Here is an 18,772-nt window from a genome sequence, read left to right on the forward strand (position 1 = left end):
TAATTAAACACAACGAATTATAATTAATTAGGAATATACATTATATGCAGACAGGCTATATTAATTTAATTAAACCCTCAATGGAATTGACCCGTAGGCTACCGCAATCAGTCAGTTCATCCCGCGAACCGCTTTGCTAAATATTCCTGATCAATTCCCTTGAAGGTTTATTCTTAGTTATAAGCTAACTCATCAAAGCACGTTAACTTACTTTGATAATATCAGCTCGTAGCTTAAAATCGCACATTAAAGAGGCTTTGTTCTATGACCAACAACCACAGACAATCAAGCGTATAATTGATTTTAATACAAGGTACTAGGATATATCACTACACTTGACAAACAGACACTTAACATGTAACATAAAATAAACATAAAATAAACAGAGTAGAAGCAGTAAAGAAAATAAGGAGATTATTATAAGGATAGCCAACTTATTACAACAATTAACCCTTAAGAGCCAGCAAATGGAATTACACACTTTAACGCGTTTGGATTTCAGATGAAATAATACTTGCAAAATGGACCTTAGTGTGGCTGAGCAAGACTGCGTGTATGTCGTGTCCTCGTGGCGTTCTTGAGACGGAGGATTTCGGTTTGGTGTTTCCAGAGCGTGGAGTTGAAACTCACTTGAAGAGAGAGTTGAAGGGTTGTTCCGAGAAGTTGCAATGTTCAGCAGAAGAGAAGAGAGAGGGGTGCCGGGGGGGAGTCCAAGGGGAAGGGAGGAGAGATGAAGTTGGGAGTTGGGAGCAGCCAAGAAGAAGGAAGAGATAAGAGAACGAAGGGCCAGTGAATGCAATTTATAACCTTAGAAAATGTGTCCCACCTCTCATTGGCTCGACCAATAAGAAGGGTGGAAGTTCCAGGCGGGAATTTGGTTTATTGCTCTTTGTTCTAAGGGTGCTCCTTGGTGTGCACCCTGGAGGGGTGGTAGCCAATGAAGAAACTAGGACATATTCTTGTAATACTAATATGTTGTTGTTATCGACATATCATGTACACAGTCATTTCAATCTTCAAAATACCAAGTTATAGAGACCAAATGTGCCACACATATGATTTCGGTTAACCATAGTATGCAAAGTCTGAAACATTAACCCATTAGAGTTTGCAAGAAAACATAGACCAAACAACATAAAGGGAAATCATGAGATGGAACATTAGATACATGTCAATACATTTATCACATGGATATATATATAGAATATATAGGATTAAAAGGGTTCATTTCTCCTTCTCAGTAAGAATTAAGTGAGAATCAGCAATCTCTGCACATTCCTTTGGAGGTCGTAATAGTCTCCCTTATTTTGGGCATGAGATGGTCCCTTTGTCCCGTCAAGGCTCATTTGCATGACCGGGTCTGGCTTTGGCTTGAATAACTCAAAAGATGGTAAAACGTAGCAGAATACAATTCTAAGGTAATCTTATATTTATATTCAGCAAGGACAAGTCGTAAGGTTTAATTTGATACCAAGAAACATGTATTTGGTACATTTAAAAGTGGATATACACTCTTAGGCTATTAAATATACGGCCTCAGAGTTTTACTACACAACTAAACAAATTTCAACTAGTTTTGATCTATCATCAGAAATACACAACGTACAGGGATTACGCATATTTCCTTAAGAATAAACATTTCTAGGTTTTAACTGAAAGACACACACACACATTTTTACGTTCAAAGTCTCACATGGCTTTTCTCACATGGTAAAGCACGTGGTGTGAGGTGAGTTAATAGCTGGAGTGTCTCTTTGTCAATAGCGCATTGTGCTGTGGAGACTAGTTGGCGCTATTTCAGTGATTAGGGGAGTTTTAACAGTGGGTTCTTTGTTATTCAGAATGATTAGTCCATTGATTCCTCCAGACACTACAACAGTATTTTTTTTTTTTTTCATTATTATTATTTTTAGGATTTTGTTTAGTTTTTGGCAATAATCACAAGGTGCTGTTTGGTTTATAATGTATTCGTTGCACCCTCTTGAGGACTTAGGACATTTTACATTTATATATTCGATTTTCAACTATTGCATTTTTTGCATAGATTGAAGCAGAGAATGTTTTGTCAGAACCTCTAGTAAATTACATGTTACTTTTTTTAGTACCCTTATGTCCAGGTTTTGTAAATCACTGAAATAAGAATTTTTCTTCAGAATCATGAGAGAATTGTGATCTTTATTCTAAGCAAAAAAAAATTTATTCTCAATTTATTCAGTATTGTGCAGCTCTATTTTTTTTCTCTTCACTAACATTGAAAGGAGTTTAAGGCATGATTATACGACAAAAAATCAAGGCATGATTTATAAAGCTGCTTTGAAATAATGTATATTGTGAAAAGTGCTATACAAATAAAAATTACTTGAATGTAAACGGACACTTTTTGCTTAAGAAAAACCTGAAAATTTAGAATTGTCATGTAAGATTTAAACCCAGCATATTTTATATACTTTCTTGAAATAGTCAATTACGCATTGTCATGCATACATGGACTGACATTAAAGATTAAAGACAGACATTGTTTGATTAAAACATAGTCGAAGCATGTAAATCTACTGAGTTACCTGAACTGCCTCATGTCTTCAAAACTGATTTGAGGATGTATATTTGAAAAGACTTCTCTTTGTGCACAAGTCATAGTATCAAATCTGTGATTGTTTGCGTGACAGTTTGAAGCCTGCAGTGATTTTGTAATCTACTGATTCAGTTCCAGTCTAATAGCTTTGTGTTTGCCCTTTCTGGCACTCTGATCTGAGCCTCTTTTGCACTGTCTTATCTGTCCGCCTGTCTGATTGTCACTTCCTTTCTCTGTCTTGCCTGGTTGCCTGTCTGTGTCCTCCTCGCTCTCATTTTTCTTCACCCTCCCCTCTGCTCTCTCCTTCATTTGGTTTCTCCTCTTATGCCCTAAATTGGGAAAGCAGTGTTTCTTTCTTTTGATGTGTGAGTGCCAGTATCCCGCAGTACTGCACTGCAGGCAAGAACTCACTCTTTCATTCTTTGTCCATGACACTCTCACACTTTCAGTCTTTCCATTCTGCTCAATCAACTCAACTGTACAAGGTTCCAGAAGGATCCCTCAGCACAGTTAGTGGAGAATTCTTGAAGCTCATTTTTGTTGAATGAAAAGCTGTGCTCTCCAAAAGCAGCTCTACAAAGTGTCCTCCATCAGAGTGTCCAGCAGGGTGTTCCTCATGTTCAAACAGAGCACAGGGTTTTCAGAAACTTGGATCGAGTTGAGTTTGGCTTCATCACGTTTGTTCCTGAAGCCTAATGGAGGCAGGGCTATGAGAATGAAGAAATAGCACTGTGCTGCTATACTAGACACTTTGCCCACTTGTCTGTCTGCATGTAGACAGCACACTCCAGGACAATTTTACAGTCTGGTTCTTTCAGTTTTTGATGTTGTGTTGAAATGATCTAGCTTTGATCCAACTGTAAACTTTTTTTTCTCTGTTGTCAAACCAAAATGGCTTTCAGCCTGTATGCTGGATGATTATTAGGGCTATAGTTTTTGTAGATGGTGATTCTGACTTTGCGGTTATCTTGATGTCCAAATGAGACCTGCTCACCCACCCTGCTATCTCTAGATTTCAACATGGGTATCTGACACATAAGATGTCCATTTACTTTAAAGAAAAAATATTGATCAAGATTTGGATTAAAATGAACATGAATGTGTCAAGAAAAGTGTGTATTTCAGGTGCTGTGATTGGTCAGTTCCTCTTAAAGGGATAGTTTGCCCTAAAATGAAATATCTGTCATCATTTATTCAGCTTCATGAAGTTTCAAACCTGTATTGCTTTCTTCTGTGGAACACAAATAGAGATGTTGGGCAGAATTTTAGTCCCAGTTCAATTAAAAAAAGATGTAACAAAAAGTGAATGGTGACAGAGACTAATATATTGCCTAATTTCTTCTTTTGTGTTCCACGGAAAAACGCTTTCTAGTTCGGTTTTCTTTTTGGGGTGAACCATACCTTTATTTCGATATTTGTAATCACCTTTTTGCTTTCAATAGTTTAAAAGGTTTTGCAGTAAACACAGTAAAAGTGCAGATATTCCATCTCAATTATATCTTAACTTTTATGACCACATTCCATCTTAACGTGATCATAAAAGCTGCATGCTTACTAATTCTCAGTGTTGGGTGTAGTCTGATTGCAAAGTAATTAAGAATTGTACTCTAATCACTTTTTAGTACAAAAAGTAGGGAAGCACATTACATTTGAAATTCATTTAATAAGATTGCAGTTACTGACTTTCGATTGAGTTTCTTGTTACATTACTTGGATTATACATATTTTAAAATAATATATGTGTAGAATACATTTAAAACATGAATTAACATGAAGGGTGTACACCCCCAACAAGTCAAATAACAAAGGAAATAAATATTATTTTTTTTTTAATTATTAATTGAATGAAAAAACAAAGCAATGTGATTTTTTTAAAGTAATGTATTTACTTTACAAATAAAGTAATCAGTATAATCAGTAAACTGATTTCACTTGTTTTTAAGTAATCAGTTCTTTTGTTCTTTTTTTTTACTAAATTGCCCAACAATGATAATTATTAAGAAATGTCTGTCTAAAATATTTTATTATTCTTCCAAGAAGTATTTCATGTCTACTACCTCTATGCCTCCTTATACTGCAATGCTCTAACTCTTTTGGTCCCTGTGTTTATATGTTACAGCTGAACTGGAGTTTGTGCAGATCGTGATCATAATTGTTGTGATGACTGTGATGGTTGTGGTGGTCGTCTGCCTCCTAAACCACTATAAACTCACCACGTGGTCGTTCCTGAGCCGTGCAAGTCAGGGACAGAGTCAGGACCTTTCTTTGCAGCCGGTAAGACTGTCACACTCTCAATCCTAACAGTAGACATTTTCATTTATGCATTTGGCAGACACTTTAATTTAAAGCAACTTGCAGTGCATACAAACTATACCATTTCACTGTATGTGTTATCACTGGGAATTGGACCCTTGAACTTGGTGTTACTAGTGCCATGGCACACCAGTTGATCTAAAGGAAAACTTAAAGGAATATTCCGGGTTCAGTACAAGTTAAGCTTAATCTTCATCATTTGTGGCATAATAAAACAAAATATAATTTTGACTTTTTATTTATAAAAAGCAAAAATCTGTGTTCCAGTAAGGCACTTACAATGGAAGTGAATGGGGCCAATCCGTAAAGGTTAAAATACTCATTTTTTTAAAAGTATAGCCACAAGACATAACAATGTGTGTGTTAACATGATTTTAGTCTGATAAAATCGCTTACTAACCTTTTCTGTGTAAAGTTATTGGCAATTTTACCATAAAATCACTATAATAATGCAGATATAAACAACATTTACTGCTCAAGTAAAACATGAGTCTTAACAGAAGTGCTTTTAGAAAATGATAAGCTTCATATTTCTGCCTTTTAAACCCTCCAAAAAAGTGCCTCACGATTACCCAGATTTTTGCTTTTTTTTAATTTAATAAAAAAAAAAAAATAAATGTTTTAAAGAAAAGGACGGAAGAATCAAAATAATTTTTTGTGGTAATTAGGGATGCACCGAAATGAAAATTCTGGGCCGAAACCGAAAATCCAGGATGCACTTGGCCGAAAACCGAAACCGAAATTTTTACCTATTTAAAAAAAAAAAAATGTTGTGTATAATTGTATTAATTTTATACTTTTTCATTAATTTCATGAATTTAATTAATCTGAATTGAAAAACTACAAACCAATAAAATAAATCTGGACAAAAATTGGACAAAAAATATATTAAAACAATATTAAATATTATTCTTCTTTCAGTTCTGTACAAATCTAATTTTACAGATTTTATTAACAATTATCCAAATAATGTAAAGTTTTAGAAAACTATTATATGCACAACAACAGTCAAGTAATGAACTTAGCTAGCATCTTTCAAAAAGTTTAAATATGCAACAGTAATTTTTATTAAAACAACAGGCAGAACACAGAATGGCAGAGGGCCTCTATTCCACTGATCTATATATAACTATAATATATAATTATATATATAGAGCAGTGCTCTATTCTGTTTATGTAAACGTATGTACACTTTAAGTGAAAATGATTGTGCACAACAGCAGTAACTGAACTAAATCCAACCTCAACTGTAAACGACAGATGTACCCTCAAGTGAAGAACAAGTGTAATGTAATTGCTATACACATCATATTGGACCGCTTTCTATTTAAGTACAAGTGACAGGTTTCTCTTCAAGAACAAAAGTTGCTAAACTTTCTGACAGTCTCTCCTGTCAGAAAGCTCATCAAGAACATGAGATGCTGCACTGAACAGTCTCTCACTCTCTGTGCTGGTGCTTGGCAGATAAATACCTGTGCGCAATCCGCGCAAGCAAAGGAAATCGGTGTTTGTTTATGCGCCCGTAGTCAAGGAGATTGTCGCTTCTGGCGTAGTTCAGCTATACGTCTCAAGTTGTGGTGTAGCTGCGCTAGTTGTGACATTTTCCTGTAGAATCTCTTGCTGTATTCTGTATATATATATATATCTTGAAAGTTCTGCTGAATAAACACTGCAGATCGCAAATTTGATGTCCTTATCAGAAACTTTGAAGAATTTCCACACTGCTGACATGATCGGCCTTTGTTTGGTAGCGCCGTTGTGGAATTATCTAACAGCTGTGATAAGGGCTACATCGATCCAGATTGAAATCCGAGCACTGAGGGGCGGGGCGAGGAGGTATATATTTTCGGCTCATATTTTCGGCCTTTTTTCTCTTTCGGCCGAAAACCGAAAGTGCCATTTTCGGCCGAAAATTTTCGGCGGCCGAAATTTCGGTGCATCCCTAGTGGTAATCAATATTATGCCACAAATGTTGTCAATTTTAGCTTTTCTTCTGTTGACACCGTAATATTCCTTTAACCACAGACTTAATATCAATATCAACATTTCCTCAACCTTCTACAAACATTCAGACAAGCTGTGGAATAAATGTAAGATTACTTTGACCTTCACAAAAACAAAAAATTAAGCAAAATTATAAATTCAAAATCTCATACAATTCTCATACAAAATAATAAATATCACAGTTGAACACCTTGAGGTTCCCAAACTGAATGTCTGCATTGCATGAAACACAAATCTCTAATGTTGAATAGATGAGCAATTTTTCACCTGCTGTGTCATCTGTGTTCAGTATATCTTCGAAGCTTTTATCTTCGAAAAGAACATAACGGTACTTTACAATTTTAGGAGTGCTTTGTGCAGTGGGACCTAAAAGTCTTTCTAGTGGTGCGAGTATTGTTGTTTACTTCTGGAAAGGCCTCCTTTGTGTCTTATCCAAAATAACTTGCAGCAGTGTTGTGAACTGATGAGAGAGAACATAACATGTGTGGGTGCCTCATATCACCAGAGGGAGGATTTTCGGAATGGTTGTGCAGTTTATAACCAAAGTGAATGGCCTCTGAGGTGCTCATGTGGGCGACACAAGTTCATATTTAGCTTGTGACATTCCAAATACCGTTCTCCCCTCTTCTCCCCATCATTTCCAGCTTTGCTTTGTGTGCAGTGTTTGAATTTAAGTGCAGTGTTTCCACAGTCATGGACAATTTGGAAATAAAAGGTCAATTGAACATTTTGATTTCCAGACTTGCTTATGGAAATTTCGAGAGTGATTATAATTTTTACTAGTTATGTTCAGCTCAAAGATATATTATCGGCTCGAAATTACTTTTTTTCCTCAATCCTTATACAGTAATCACAAGCAAATGAAATAGACATGGAAATATCAAGAAAATGAATTGGTCAAAATAGCGTGGGAACCCTGAAAGTGTCAAAAAAGGGACCTTTGGTTAAACCAGACACACTCTGGAAGACAAAATCTGATGGAATACTGAATGCTGCACTAGGACATTTTACATCTTACTGGATGCACTACGTTTCATTAAAAAGCTTTGCATTTTTTGTTCAGAAAGGTATTGTGTTTTGGAAGACACAATGACAGTGTCCCTCAGAGACCAGGACATGTTGATTACATTCAGCAGTTCTGTCTAGACGCCAGTCAAACTCAGACACGCACAGACCACTGCAGCACCCGGGAGAGACTGCTAAATGACTGAGAATGTATATTTTCATTCAGGAGGGAACATGAGGGGGAGTCACTCCATTTTTTTAGTTTTTATTGGCATGCTGGATGATGGCACAGAGTATTATTAGGGTTTAACAAATGGGCTCTGTCTGATTTAGGTTCTTGGGGGGGGGGGGTCTGTTCTTCTTAAGAGCATTTTGTTCTTCTGATTTGAAGTCAATTGTATTGTTTTTTTTCTTGTTTAAAATGTAATTCATGCCATTTTAAATAGTTTGATGATATCAGAGCATTGTGTCTATATATATATATATATATATATATATATATATATATATATATATATATATATATATATATTGTGCATTTGTGCATGGAACTACTTTATTACATAATCGACTAACTGGAACTAACTGTGGTGTGTGTGTATATACCTGTATATATATATTTATTATTGAGGTTCCCCACAGGGTCTTTTGAATTGATATCAGTTATTAATTTAATAATATTGAATAATCAATTTAGAATACTATCATTTATGTATTTGATTTATGCAGTAGTAGACTATGCTTGGCCTAAAATTCAAATGAATGACTAACATATTTTCATCTATTTTCCCTGCTTGTTTGCAGGAGGGTTCTTTGTGGCCATCAGAAAATGGACTGAGACAAGGGGCATCTGAGGTAAGCTATTTGTGTGTGTGTGTGTGTGTGTGTGTGTGTGTGTGTGTGTGTGTGTGTGTGTGTGTGTGTGTGTGTGTGTGTGTGTGTGTGTGTGTGTGTGTGTGTGTGTGTGTGTGTGTGTGTGTGTGTGTGTGTGTGTGTGTGTGGTCTAAGGGCAATTTTTAAAGGTTTTGAAGGGCCATGTTTGTAATATAAGGTCCATGTTTAAATGCCTTCCTGTAACAGAGTAGTCTCCTCAAGTGTGTGACTGTTGTCTCTGTGCCTGTGTGTGCAAGTGTTTTCTCTCAGTAGGCGTGTGTGAGGAAGGATACATCTCTGTTACTGTGCATGTGAATGATAGCACTTAAAATATAGTGTGTGGAGAGAACGAACGCATGTACTGTATATTCATTGTTTGTGTGTGAGTGGGGGTTGTCTCTTACTCTGGGATACAGCCTCTCAGCGGTTCATTAATCTCTCACCCTCCTCTGGCAGCGTCTAGACAGCCATCTGAGAGGCCAGACACTCAGGGTCTATCTGTGTAAATTGCCTCTCATCAGCCTCAAACTCACTAATGTAAACATTGCCCATGCAGTAATGAGACTGATCTCATCGGCTAACTGACATGTAGATTTCACTCAAATTAATGATATTTTATCAGCTGTACATTAGTATACTAATGTCTGAACTGGGAATTGTTTAACTTTGGGGCCCTGTTGAGTTTATATTAAAATGGGAGAGAGGTCATTATTTATCTTCATGTTAATGGCATGACTAGAATATTATTATTCTAAAAGCCTCACTGTTTTTTGCTTATAGATATACTAGTAAAAACTTTTTTTTTTTTTTATGTAGTTCTACCTGAGAATCCAGACTCTTTCTCATTCATTATTTCTTGTGTGGTATATAGGGCTGCCCCGACCTAGTTGTCACACATTTATGATATTAATTTAATTACTTAAATATATATATATATATTTAAGTAATTAAATATATATATATATATATATATATTTTAAGTAATTAAGTAATAATATATATATATATTAGGGCTGTCGATTTAACGCGTTAGTTCAGTGCGATTCATTTGACAAAAAAATAACGCGTTAAAAAGATTAACGCAATTAATTGCACCATAATAAGGAAGATTCCTGAGAAATGCAAGCTTGTAGTACCACCTGTTTACTCCAGAGGGCAGTAATTGAAATTTCAGCTGTATGAGCAACGCACAGTTTATACAGTGAAGAAAAGACTTCAGTAGGAAGAAAAACGCAAACATGCATTACATTCTTGCGTTCAAAACACTTGAAGGAGCGCAAATACGAACTAAGGGATCTCAAGATGTGTTTAAAGATTGAGTATTAAACTATATTTAACTTGTCACAGTGACCTAAACATTTTATGTTTATGACGCAACACGCATGTCTGACACAGGTGTAGATTGACGGGCTCTTAAACAAGCCCTCATAATAAATCTCCAACTGATTGACAAATTCACATGTGAAATGGATTGCTGTGAACTGTATGCCAATGATTGACTTATGATCAATAATATGGTAGTAAACAATACATTGTATTCTAAAGCCGCTTTTTGTATTGTCTTATCAATGATTAACTCTTCTGCTACAAGAATGTAATGCATTTTAATTATCTGAATATTTTGTATTATATATATATATATATAAAATATGTGTGTATATATATATATATATGTGTGTTGGGGGCATCAGAAAATCCTTTGAGTTCCAGGGCTGAGAAAGAATGTTATATGTAACATTGCTAACACTGTTCTACATTACAGAGAAATACTTAACCGTAATAATGAGCTTTTAAAATATAAATTTTACAAGCGCATTCACGAAGCGAGCTGCAGCGGCACCAGCAAAAGCAGTAATGGTTCTGAATGTGTGAGGAAAAACCAGCAAGGAGACTGTCTGAACTTTTTGGTAATTTATATAGAGAAATAAACATTAAGGTTAACAGACGACAGTCTCGGGGATCGATGGTGGTCAGAGTGATTGGCAATAGCTGATGCCTTTGATGATGTCAAGACGATTTTTTTTCCCCATTAATGATTAAATGTACAATATTTTATCGAGTTTATCAATTGAGTGCAGTTGGATATGAATGTTATAAGATTATCTGTTCATTTTGAATCATAATGACAGTGTATATATATATATATATATATATATATATATATATATATATATATATACTGTATATATATATATATATACTGTATATATATAGTTTTTACATACAAATTATTTTCATATTTCTTTACATACATTTACATTTATGCATTTGGCAGACGCTTTCATCCAAAGCGACATACAGTGCACTTATTACAGGGACAATCCCCCCGGAACAACCTGGAGTTAAGTGCCTTGCTCAAGGACACAATGGTTGTGGCTGTGGGGATCGAACCGACAACATTCTGGTTAACAGTTTAGTGCTTTAGCCCACTACATCACCACATACAGATATCCAAGTATGGGGGCATAGAAGCCCTTGTGACTGAGGAATGATACTGTGGGGTTCAGGGGTATCTCCAGAGAGAAACTTTTGAAAATGGAAAAGCCTGAATGGACCAATTTTCTATTTTCATAAAAGACTTTGCTACAAACTAGTAATTGTTTTGTCTTTCATCCTTGTCAGAGATGATGAAATCTGATTAATTTAACAAAATTAGAACAGTAATCTATTTGTTTATTATTAAAGGCCTGGAACATGCCGATTAATAAAAGTACATTTAGAAAGAAAAAACTTTATGGTCTATAGTCGCTCTGGAAACACGCACCTCATGTTTACACACATGTGGGGAAAAGAGGATGCGGGTGCGGCCCGGGACAGGGCATCAGTGAAGCGTGTTTCAGTGCTAGAGAAAAATGTTCAAGAATACAGTGCAGAAAGATCAGATATGATGGAACTGGCACTGTTGTTTTGTTGCGCTGCTCACTAGAGACGAGGGGAGGGCGTAACCTTCTTCATGATGTCTTGCAGTTAAGATGGAATCAATCTGGGGTCCGGATCAGGAACACGGTGACCTGCGTAGCGGGTAATTTGCTATTGTATGAAGCAATAGCAACTTCATACAGTCTGAGGCTGCATTTCCACAGAAGCGGAAGAAATCTGCGCAAAGCCATTCCCAGCGCTAGGGAACCGCTTGCCCTGTGTTGCTGTCAATTTTACAACCAACCTCGCAAGCTTTACGCTCAGCTTCCATTGGAAGGAATTGAAAGTGCTCGCTCACATTCGCTCAGCACGCGCCAGGGAAACATAAGACAAGGAAGCCAAACTGCTAGTGTTTTTAGCAACACGCATGTCTAGATGTAGAACGCAGGCTAAATATCGAAAATGACTCAAAAGCTTATCGTCGATATCATGGAGGTTTTTTTTCCGCAATAAATATTGATATCGTTTTAGCGCCCAGCCCTATGCCAGAGAGATGTTGCCCTTCACAACTGTTGAAAAGCCATCTTTCAAAAAGTTGAACACTTAATATTGCACTTAATATTTTTCCAGTTTCATTTGAATTTTTTGTTAAAATAAATAAAATATAAAGTTCAGATTTAGAAATCAAAGTGTCTTGCTTTATTGTGTAGGCTTAACCCTAACCCTGCTTAATGAAAATTACCCCATAGTACCACCTAGCGTCCAACCAGCGGTAATACGAGCGGTTTTCGTCGGTATCCTGTGGATTTATTTTTATTAATTTTTTCCTACAAATAAGCAACCAAGTTGCCAAGACTCTTCTCATCAACTAATGTTTGGTCAACTATTAGGGGCAGCCCTAGTGGTATAGCTAGGCTTTGTTTTAGCCTTTTGAAGATCTAATGTCAAGCCTTTAGAACAGAATAAAGGCATAATTGGCTAATTGGAATCAATTGGATGTGTACCTGTAGATGTATTTTAAGGCCTACCTTCAAACTCTTTCCTTGACATCTTTGGAAAATCTAAAGAAATCAGCCAAAAATTGTGAACCTCCACAAGTCTGGTTCATCCTTGGGAGCTATTTCTAAATGCCTGAAGGCACCACATTCATCTGTACAAACAATATGTATAAACACCATGGGACCACTGTGGTCAGTGACTGAGCCATTAGACCACTCAAGGAGACGACATATTTTGCCTCCTAGAGATGAACATAGTTTGGTGCGAAAAGTGCAAATCAATCCCAGAATAACAGCAAAGGCCCTTGTGAAGATTCTGAAGGAAACCGGTAGACAAGTATCTATATCCACAGTAAAACAAGTCCTATATTGACATAACCTGAAAGGCTGCTCAGCAATGAAGAAGCCACTGCTCCAAAACTGCCATAAAAAAAAAAGCCAGATTACAGTTTGCAAGTGCACATGGGGACAAAGATCGTCCTTTTTGGAGAAATGTCCTCTGGTCTAATGAAAGAAAATGATTTAACTGGGACTGGTGCACTTCACAAAATAGATGGTATCACGTGGAAGAAAAATTATGTGGATATATTGAAGCAACATATCAAGACATCAGCCAGGAAGTAAAAGCTTGGATGCAAATGGGTCTTCCAAATGGACAATGACCCCAAGCATACCTCCAAAGTTGTGGCAAAATGGCTTAAGGACAACAAAGTCAAGGTATTGGAATGGCCATCACAAAGCCCTGACCTCAATCCGATAGAAAATTTGTGGGCAGAACTGAAAATGTATGTGCAAGCAAGGAGGCCTACAAACCTGACTCAGTTATGGGGCTTTTCCACTGCACGGTACAACTCAACTCGATTCTGCTCACTTTTTGGGGGTTTTCCACTGTGGATAGTACCTGGTACCTGGTACTTTTTTTAGTACCACCTCTGTCAAGTTTCCAAGCAACACGGAACATCAACCCGCTAGTTTTAAAGTTTGCAACAGCAATAGTAGTATCATTTGTTCACGCGACTTTTGAATTGTAAATAGAAATGGCTGTGCGCAAAACCATGCCATGGTCAATAAACGAGGTGCAGTCGTTCCTCTCGTTAGCGATGAGTGAAACGAAAAAGTCTTTCAGGAAGTGTCTCAGCTGTTGGCCGCACACGGCTACCACCGGATCTACCAACAGTGTAGGGAAAAGTAAAAAAAAATTAAAAGTGACTACAGAACCATCAAGAAAAAGTGGAAGTGGTTCGTCCAAATGGATGCTATCAGACCGGCGAGCAATGGGAGAGTGCCCTGGACTCATCCACGGCTGGAGTCCACGATGGAGGATGTTTACGTTAACTATATACTCTGCTTGAAAGCTTCACTTAATTTAGTTGACCAGCTACTGGAAAGCTTGCTTCTAAAACAACGTGGCCAATTTAACTATGCAACAACTGCTTTATGTAGCAAAATAAGTTTCGCAATTGTGTTATTGTTTTGTGTCGCGTTTAAGATAATGCCACGGCAGTTGAGTCGGCGCAACTATGATGATCAGCCTATAATCCCACCCAAGTTGAGGCGGCACTAAACAGCAGTGGAAAAGCAAGCTCGGAAATGTAAAGCGAGTTGAGTCGAGTCAAACCATTACGTGCAGTGGAAATGTGCCATTACACCAGTTCTGTCTGGAAGAATGTGGCAAAATTCCAGCAACTGATAGTGAGAAGCTTGAGGAAGGCTACACAAAAGGTTTAACAATTTAAAGGCAATGCTACCAAATTCTAACAAAGTGCATATAAACTTCTGACCCACTGGGAATGTGGTGAAAGAAATAAAAGCTGAAATAAATAATTCTCTTTACTATTACCCTGACATTTCACATTCTTAAAATAGTGATCTTAACTGACCTAAGACAGGCAATGTTATCTACGATTAAATGCCAGGTCTTGTGAAAAACTGAGTTTACATGTATTTGGCTAAGGTGTATGTAAACATCTGACTTCAACTGTATTTTCGACAAAAATATTTTAAAGCATATAAAATGCCTTGCTGGCCTTCTCCAGAGGGATAATTTGAATGAATTGATGAATTTGTGTTTTGAACCTATTCATTGAACAGGTTTGATACTTCTGGAAACCTGATTCATAGATTTGAATGAATCAAACTTTGCAACCCTGCAGCATTTCTGCTACTGTAAATATTCAATATATCACCCAGCCCTAGGTTAAGCCTAGTCCTAGTTTAGGGCTGTTCAAATCCACTCCTGGAGGGCCACCATCCTACTTAGTTTTGCTCTGACCCAAATCAAACATAACTGATATGTTTAATCAATGTGCTAATGATTATTAAGAGCTAGTGCTGTGCTATTAATCGAAAAAATTGCAATATATAATCGTGAATTGTGCCAATTACAGTATTCCATTTAGGTTAACACCATTACATCAATATTTTCTACTTACAACATATATTTTGGGCCATTGTGTGCATGAATACAAAGGCAAATCTGAAATGTTTAAAATAGTCTAATGGCATATCAATAATGCTCACTATATAAATCAGGGGTGGGGAACCTTTTTTCCATTAAGGGCCATTTGAGTATTTGCAAAATTATTCACGGGCCATACAATTGCTTGCAATTTCTGATTGTCTGTTGAAATTAATGTATGCATTCCGCTACGTGCTCACACACCAAAAACACTAAAAGGTCTGTTTATTATACAATATTTTGTGCTATCATTTAAAATAATTTTTAAACATTATTTGAAAGGATTTTTTTTTTCAGGTTAATTGAATCAAGGCCATTTTTTGCTTTTCAAATTATTTCTCAAATGGCCTTGTGGGCCAGGTAAAATGGTCTCGTGGGCCTTATACAGCCCTGAGGCCTGATGTTCCCCACCCCTGATCTAAATACTTTCACAAAGTCTGATTCAAGGTCAGTTGGCTGGAGGCCTAAATATCTCACTTTACTAATAGAATAAATGTAAAGGAACACAGTTCTGAAGTTTTTTTATGCATAGCCTACATGAAGAAAATGACATGCAACTTCCCCACCCAAAATCAGTATTTTAATGTAAATTCTATTAATCAAAATGTATAATCGCAATTACAATATCAAAGGAATTAATCAACAATTTTAAAAATTTTTTAATGCGTTATTTTTGGTCAAATTAATTGCACTGAATTAACACGTTAAATCGACAGCCCTAATAAATACACTTTATAATTCATTCAAAATACCTGTCAGTAGGGCTTGCAGTAACAGAATTATTTTAATAATTAAAAACGTAACATTTGTGGCTGGGGATTGACTGGGATTGTCACTTGTTGTGTATGTGTGCATAGGTGTGCGAGATACAGATTACATGAGAGATGAACCAACTACTACGATCTGTCACACACCACATTCAAGTTTATCAAAACAACCTTTATTGATTAAATTTAGTGTCAAAATTGACAATTTAAAAGGTGAGACTAAAAGAGGGGTTTCTCTAAAAACTACTCCCAACTCAAATATTGAAGCACATAACATTTGTGGATATGTACCTTATAATACAGTCTATATGCAATTTGGAAGAAAACACAGCTATGCTTGTGATCTGTGGGATTGACAATCCTTTTTTCCAGTTAACTTCAGTATATTTGGGCAGTGGGGGATCCGATGTTCCGCATGCTCTGATGACGTCATAGGATTATTACATTGGATTATTACTGCATGTTATGGAGGAAAATTGCGATTTGCGACAAGTTGGATAATGTTCTACTGATCTTTTGTGGTATTTCATTGGGTCCTCTAAAACAGAGATGGCTCATTCTTATTTTGTTCCTTCACTCTTTTTTTCCTCTGCAGGTGGTTTATGCTCCTCAGCCAAGGGACCAATTTACTGCTCCCACTTTCATGCAGCATAACCGCTTCAGACGTTTCCAGCCCACCTACCCATACCTGCAGCACGAAATCGATCTGCCACCCACTATCTCCCTGTCAGATGGAGAGGAACCGCCGCCATACCAGGGCCCTTGCACGCTGCAGTTGAGAGACCCTGAACAGCAGCTCGAGCTCAACAGAGAGTCTGTTCGTGCCCCACCCAACCGAACCATCTTCGACAGCGACCTCATCGACATGCACAGTTCGGGGGGTGGCAGTGGGCCACGCCCTCCCAGTAGCAACTCTGGGATCAGTGCTGCCAGTTCCAGTATCTATGGACGCATGGAGGGCCCGCCACCCGCTTACAGTCAAGTCATTGGACAGCACTCAGGCATAGTACTTTACCTCCACCAGCACAGCAATAACCCGCCTTTCCCTGTCACTGTGCAGACTCCTCCCAGGGGCCGGACAGATCAGAGCAGCCCAGAGAGCACAATAGCATTGAGCAAGGACAGACAGAGGGAGGAGCTTGTGTGAGAGGGGTGGGGCTAGTACATGATTGGATATCACACTCACTCTCCACCCATAAAGAGAACAGGTTCACCTTCTAGACACTCCCGTGCACAACAGAGCTTTATGGGTCTTCGCAACACAAGCAAAACCATTTGTTAAAAAAATAACAAAGTGAAGCTGAGCTTACTAAAGAATTTCTTTTTCTATCAGACCAGCTGCGTTAACACTGCGGTTTATGCACTGCCTGGAGTTTCCCACCTTTATTGCTTTGAATTAATTGCATATAGCATACAATTAAGAAAAATATTCTAGCACAAGCCAGGCTTTTTGTTGTTGTCATTGTTTTTATTGATTTTATCATTAAATCCCCCTCGAACATCTCCTCCTTCCCAAGCCACACGTGACACACTAGTTGTGTGGATAAGAATTACTTTTTTTAAAGACCTATATCTGTGCTACATGAACAAAACATAAATGTGGAAAAATAGTGGAAATCCATATCCTAGTGCCAAGGTTTATGTGGAAGGTGTCGTAGGGTGTTGACTGTCTTAAAGACTTGTTAAACACTTAAATCAAAAACCTTCTGTGAAATTTGCACTACTGTTAAAGTTATTCAGACAAATTTGGGAAGGTGGGGTGATGTATGTGTTTACTGTTAGTACTGTTTGTTTTCATGTAGATTTGAGCATATGCTTTAATGCAGGCTTTCTATGGGAGGGAAGTGATCTTGTCTGTCTTATCTGCACAAGAAAAATCTCTAATCCAGCCTAAAATAGCCTTTGTCTAAAAGAGGCACAGAATACAGAGAGTCTGCTCTACTCTCATCTATCCTCACCAGTGACACTTCAGCCACTTTCAAAAACTTCAGCTGATTCAAGGTCAGTTGACTGGAGGCCTAAAAATCTCACTTTACTAATAGAAGTGAACAGGTTTGACATGTTATAAGATGTTATGTAATTTATTCTAAATAGGTTCTGAAAAGAAGAGTGCACTGTAGCTGTGCGTGTTCTGTTCTCCATCAGCTTGTTTATTTGTATTTTTTTTTGCCATAAAGGGATAGTTTGAAAATTCAGACATCCTTTACTCATCCTCATGCTGTGTCAAACCGGTATGACTTTTTGGACCTGGCAACCTCAGTCACTTTCATTATATACTGTAATTTGTTCCATACCATGAAAGTGAATGTTGAATGATGCTGTTGCATTGAAGAAAGGCATACAAGTTTGGAATGGCAAAAGGATGAGTAAATGATGACAGAAGTTAACTAACCCTGTAAACCCTCAAAACAAAAAAAACATTATTTATGAGCTAGAGTCTGTGAAGAAAATTACAGCATTTTCAGAGGTTAAAGGTTAAAATTGTACCATTTCATACCTTTTGCACCTTCTGTGATTAAAAACTGAAATACTTTTTAAACAAACCTGTAAAGTAATCCAACACTGTACTGTAGTGGATCTTGTCTTGGTATCAGTTATAACCTGCTCACATTTTCCTTGCTTTCATTTGAGTTTCCACCTCAGACGACAAATTCCAGAACAGAAGTTTGCCAACTGACGTTCATAGAATCTTTTAATCAAAATGTCAGTGTGGTTGAAGGATTACAATTTCTGTTTTGCATGCTGTATGATATAGTCCCCAATGAGAATTAATCAGGTTTAAAAATGTGGTGAAGTCAAGGGCTAATGTGATGGGCATTTTGAAAATCTCTATTTTTACCCTGCAATCCTCTGTCCTGTTGCCTGAAATCCTGAACACTGATTTTCTCTTCCTGTCCATATCTGTTGCTCTTATTTGCCACAT

The 18,772-nt window shown here is 37.1% G+C and overlaps 1 protein-coding gene across 2 annotated transcripts in view; it reads left to right on the plus strand.

Moving 5' to 3' along the window:
• Positions 1-18,772, plus strand: part of LOC127655498 (low-density lipoprotein receptor class A domain-containing protein 4-like) — a 91,950-nt gene extending 73,178 nt beyond the window's left edge. For both annotated transcript variants that reach the window (XM_052143354.1, XM_052143355.1), the window contains 3 exons: positions 4,692-4,846; positions 8,699-8,749; positions 16,445-18,772. In XM_052143354.1, the coding sequence (XP_051999314.1) occupies positions 4,692-4,846; positions 8,699-8,749; positions 16,445-16,996 (758 nt within the window). In that variant the 3' untranslated portion in view covers positions 16,997-18,772. The remainder of the gene's footprint in view (positions 1-4,691; positions 4,847-8,698; positions 8,750-16,444) is intronic.

Source organism: Xyrauchen texanus, chromosome 15 (genome assembly GCF_025860055.1).
Source record: "Xyrauchen texanus isolate HMW12.3.18 chromosome 15, RBS_HiC_50CHRs, whole genome shotgun sequence".
In the NCBI taxonomy this organism is placed as follows: Eukaryota; Metazoa; Chordata; class Actinopteri; order Cypriniformes; family Catostomidae; genus Xyrauchen; species Xyrauchen texanus.